At 44.9% G+C, this 5,674-nt stretch overlaps 1 protein-coding gene across 1 annotated transcript; it reads right to left on the reverse strand.

Moving 5' to 3' along the window:
- Positions 1 to 20: 20 nt before the first annotated feature.
- Positions 21 to 3,507, reverse strand: LOC146258025 (alpha-(1,3)-fucosyltransferase 4-like). Its single transcript, XM_084674437.1, has one exon. It carries the CDS (start codon positions 2,626 to 2,628, stop codon positions 1,498 to 1,500), a length of 1,131 nt encoding a protein of 376 aa, XP_084530563.1. The 5' UTR covers positions 2,629 to 3,507; the 3' UTR covers positions 21 to 1,497.
- Between the last annotated feature and the right edge of the window lie 2,167 nt (positions 3,508 to 5,674).

A 5,674-nucleotide genomic window follows, 5' to 3' on the forward strand; every position in this document is an offset into this window, starting at 1 on the left:
CATGCGCTAAAGCATGAACGAGGTTGTCGTTAAAGAGGTAGTTCACCCAAACGGACACCGCTGCTGTTTCACAACACCGGAGACATGGAGCACACGCTCCCTAAAAACATCCTCCATACAAACCAGATAAATATTAACTCACTCTGATAGACTCTGAGTAGATTTTCGTGTTTACAGTTGGTGAAATCTACATTGAAAACAATTCTACATTCTTTTCTTTATTTTTTGTTTACTTGAGCAACGCTAAACAACGCTATGTTTTGACCTGGATTTGTTAATTTTATTCCCTGCTATGGCATCAGTTACATTCAGAATTATATTCAACGTTTTCCTTCTGCAAACTTCGGCACACTTCTCTTTGAGTGAGTGAGTTTCGCTCACGTTAATTCAGATGATGTTTGAGTTCCTGCACGTTTGTGCAAGATCACACACATTCCAGCTTACCCCTGTGTTCACTAATGACACACATGTACACACACATATGCATACAGACACATACACACACATGCAAACACATGCTTCTACCAAGCCCCAGTGAGCCTGTGAGGCCTGTGTTGACTCTACTCAGCAGGGTGTCTAGCTTGGTCGAGAGCCAGGGATTTTCTATTTTTTCTCCTTTGACAGTAAGATGGATGGATGCAATCACAGGAGCCATCATGGAGATGGAGAGGGGGGCGTGGGGCAGAGTGAGACGGAGAGGGGAAGACAACCCAAATACCACTACTGCTGCCATGGGAACAAAGAAAGACGGGAGGGAGAAAGAGAGGGGAACAGAGAGAGAGAGGATCTCTGCCTGTCTAGGGGCTTGTTGTTTCATAGGCAGTATTTCCACAAAGCTTTGATGCCTATAAAACATGAAACGTCCCCCATAAAATATATTTTGCCTTTTGTATTTGTGTGAGAGAGAGATAGAGAGAGAGAGGGAGGGAGAGACAGGGGGTCTGATGGCTGAGTGGTTAGGGAGTCGGGCTATTAATCAGAAGGTTGCTGGTTTGATTCCCGGCTGTGAAAAATGACGTTGTGTCTTTGGGCAAGGCACTTCAACCTACTTGCCTCAGGGGAATGTCCCTGTACTTACTGTAATCTGCTCTGGATAAGAGCGTCTGCTAAATGTAAAAAATAGAAAGAAAGTGAGAAGGTGCAACAGATGACTTCACTCTTCCGTAGCTCTGCTGGAAGTGAAAACGTCTCGTACTTCAGGGTGAAAACACATTTCAGAGGGATTAGCTTCACTCTCTGATCTAACAGAAAACCGACTCCGAGAGGAAGTTAATGCAAAAATCATCTGTTTCTAGGCAGAATGAGATTACTGTTTACTACTACTTTAGCACATGTGCTTGGACAACAATTTGATACACATGCACACGCCCACACACTCAAGATCAATCCTTCTTTCCATACAGAACCTTCACAAAGCTCCCCTTTAAAACACATTTCAGTACTGTGTATAGGAGCAAATACAGTAGCACTTCTTCACATTGTCTAGGATGTTTGTGATCAGGACTGGAACCACCTGGCCAGGCCCTCGACAGTGCTGGTCCTGCCCCTGGCCTTCATCACCACGTGGCACACCGTGCAGAAATGCTCCGCCCAGAACGCAGGTTGATGCATGCTGTAGCTCCGCCTCCAGCTCAGGTGACGCTCCAGGTGGGCGGGGCTCCGCCAAAGAAGCCTCAAGTACTGGGCGAGGCCGCGCACGCTGGCAAAGTCGTCTACGTGGATGAAGGATTCGGCCGGCAGGAATCGCTCATAGTTCTCCCGCGTCGGCCCGAGCACGATGGGGATGGCGCCGGCCCGCAGAGCATTCCAGACCTTCTCTGTGATGTAGTCGGTGTGCTGGGAGTTCTCCAGCGCCAGGTAGAACTGGTAGCGGGCTACCGTCCGCACCAGGCTGTCCCCAGGCAGGGCAAGGCCGGCGCGTCCAAACACGTCCACGCGGACGTACCGGCTCAGCTGGCGGTAGAACGCCACGCGAGCCTGAGACTCCGCCCAGTTACTGATGACCCAGGCGAGGAGGCAGGGCCTGGGGTGGGGGGAGGAGGGAACATGGAGGGGGTGTCCATGACTGCTGTGGCGAGAAACCAGATATCCGTAGGGAAGGAAGATGTCTGAGTCTGCTCTGTAGCTCATGGTGAGGTTGAACATGCCTTCAAACCGCTTCAGGTTGCGAGTGTGAGAAGGAGACTCGAAGTTCATCCAGATCCATTTCTGGTCAAGTGGGCGCGGGTCTAATGGGAGCGTGCTCATGTTGGTCGCAATTTCCCGGTGATGAAAGATGACAGCATCTGCGCTTGGATACGCGTGCCTGTCGTCTGTGAGCGTGCAGCCGCTAACGCCGTAGCGCGCCTCACAGTCTGGTAGTTTGCGGATGTGTCCGAACGGGTGAGTCCAGATGACTAGCATTGCAGTGCCTCTGGCGTTGCCTGTTGAAGTTTTCCGCAGGTTGAACACACACAGGCCAACTCCCAGCAGAAACATAACACCTCCCAGGACGTACACACACATCAAGGAGCAAGACGTTCGCAATATAAACACTTGACATTGTTTACGACGGTAAATAATAGGGCTTTTGCTGAATCTATTAACTGAAAAACGTCCTGCCGTTCTCCACCTGGTCATGACTTCCATGAAGTTGTAACCAGTCCCACACGCTATGCCAGAAACTTCTGCATGATTCCCTTCTCCTGCTTGATGTGTCACTCTTGGAAGAGAAATTGTAACTTGTTCCTCTGTCTGTGGAACACGTTTAAAGAGCAGACATTCCGATCCTTCCCAGTGAGCCTAGGACTGAGTGTTTACGTTCTCCGGTTACAGGAATGAACGTCCTCGGCTCATTCTTTCATTTTGTATCGGTTATCATCGCTCTTTGAAGCGCGATGAGAAGGTGGCATGAAACGGATCCTTGACTGGAGCATACCGCAGGCCTGGGTTCCAGTTTTACCGACATCTCTGTTCGTTGTTGGATGCACACACACCGCTCTGCGACGTGGCGCCTACAGCTCACGGATGAATCGGGTCTTTGAGAGGCAGACGTCGGTTTAGGAGGCACCTCCAGAAAACATAACATAGAAGCTGGCTGTTCTTGCTGCAGTGCTAATAGCCTACTCTTCAGACATTGCGGCATAGTGGCAGTCTGGAATCATATTGAGAGAGAAAGAGAGTTTAAGCCCAACAAATGCAAGTGTTATTTAATACCACGAGAAACACTCATTCAAACACATATTAAGCATTTTGTTTTACATTTGATTCATAAACAGTGAATTTAATCTTAAATTCAACAAATCCTCATCCCACAGCCTAAAATGGGGACGAGTCCATCCATGTTTTGTCACCTGGACTTATTATTCTGTGCTGTGATTGCTGTTTACGGCCTGTCCTACAGGGACTCTCACAGAGGTGTGAAAGCTTCTGATAGCAGACAACTCACACTTATAATGGCTCTCCAAAGGGACATTTACTATACGTTTGACTTAATCATATTTTTTTTCTGAAATATATCCCAGACAAATCCTCAAACTTCCCTTGCTGAAATGTATCTGTGTTTCACCTCCCCGGCTCCCATCCCTCACTCTCCCACCATGCAACCAGGTCAAGCACATCTACAGAGAGATACAGAATAAATCCTCTGAGCTTTTCCACTGCAAGCATAATACACTGCAAACACAATACACTGCAAACATAACACACTGCAAACATAACACACTGCAAACATAACATACTGCAAGCATAACACACTGCAAGCATAACACACTGCAAGCATAACACACTGCAAGCATAACACACTGCAAACATAACACACTGCAAACATAACACACTGCAAATATAACACACTGCAAGCATGACAAACTGCAAACATAACACACTGCAAGCATAACACACTGCAAACATAACACACTGCAAACATAATACACTGCAAGCATAACATACTGCAAGCATAACACACTGCAAGCATAACACACTGCAAGCATAACATACTGCAAGCATAACACACAAGTAGTGTGACTGACACGCTCTGTACCCACAAGCCCCGCCCGTGCCTCTGGGCATCCTCCCATTGACTCCCATTCAAAATGGACTTCTTCAAACATCTGAGAGCTCCCAGGCTGGTTTGGTTAGACTCTGCTAGTGAGACCAAGCCTATATGTGAAGCATGAAGCATTATAGACACCTGATGGAACTGGATCAAATACTGAAAAGCACCACTCTTATAAATCCTGCCACCGAGGCTGGGGATGTTGATAATTCATCTGAAAAGCACTACTCTTATGAATACTACCACCAAGCCTGGTGATGTTGATAATTCATCTGAAAAGCAGATTTATATGATATAGAATTCGACTTGGACACTAGTTTTACTTGCACGTGGTTTGCCAGGCTTCCATTTCGAATATCTGCATGATGTTCAACACTGGATTATTATAGTATTTTAAGAAATGTAAGGAATTTTACAGAACATAATACCACAAAGTGTGGTTCATGATGAAATCGGTGTAGACTTGGATTGAAGCTGAATTAAATTGTAAATTGACTTCTTCATAATTGTCTGTGCTTGTCTCTAGCAAGGCACAACCTTAATTCTCTCTCATATAGGATATTCATAATTTGTTAAAAAACAAAATTGGTGGGGGATCATCGTCCTCAGTGAAATTTCATAAAATAAAATAAAACGTTATAAAACGATACTATATATATAAATATGTCACCGAAAAATGTATAAAAATACTCAACAGCACTGTCTGTGATAGAATTATGGTACATAAGGACAGCTAGCCTCCATCCTCCTCTGGCTACGTTGACTTCAATACAAAACCAATACAAAGATTTAGGAAAATATCACAATGGTAGGTCATTCCTGCTGCATTAAACCATTATAATAGTTTTTAATTTCAACAAATATTGTTGCTTGCCATTGGCATTCAGTTTGTCCCAGTAGAGCCCACTTCCTTTTACTTCTCCATATAATTCTGGTATTCACAGCCATTAAAAATATTGTCTTTCTCCAAATGTTTAGATTTTTGATATTAGTTTAAACAATAGGTTTGGAGGTGATATAGTAAAAACAAAAAAAACTGCCCCCTTTCTACAAATAAATCGTATATGTAAAAAAAAAAAACATTGCCCCAGCTGCAACTCACCCAAGGGCTGAATCCCAATTCTCTGTCAAAGTATTCACGTAGGCCTACCCCTTGGTTTCAAGGAAGCTCCTGAAAACACTTGGTGTCCCAATTCTCGTCTTGATCGAGGGGTAGGGCTAAGGGGTACATACCCCTTAAAACCAAGTGTTTTCCGGAGCTTACTTGAAACCAAGGGCTATGTGAATATGATATGATAAATGTTTGCAGTGGACATATTTAAGCCAGGGAATTGGCTATATAATTTTGGGCAACCCCCACCCCACCGTTGAAATGAATGAATATTTGTTCATTTTAATGAACAAGATTCAAAGAATCGAGTCCGAAAAATGATCCAAAATGTCTTCACCCCTAGCCCTTAACGCTCAGTTTCGAGGGACAAGGGATAGGGGTAAACTAAGGGAAAGGGTAGACAGAGAATTGGGATTCGGCCTAGAACTCCACTTCATGTTTTACCTATTCGAAAAATTGCCAGCTCACGTTCAATAAACTCCAATCCGCGACAGTCTTAGTCAATACATCCATTCCACATTGCTGTTCAA

This window comes from Hypomesus nipponensis, chromosome 15 (assembly GCF_054491055.1).
Source record: "Hypomesus nipponensis isolate SF chromosome 15, ASM5449105v1, whole genome shotgun sequence".
Lineage (NCBI taxonomy): Eukaryota > Metazoa > Chordata > Actinopteri > Osmeriformes > Osmeridae > Hypomesus > Hypomesus nipponensis.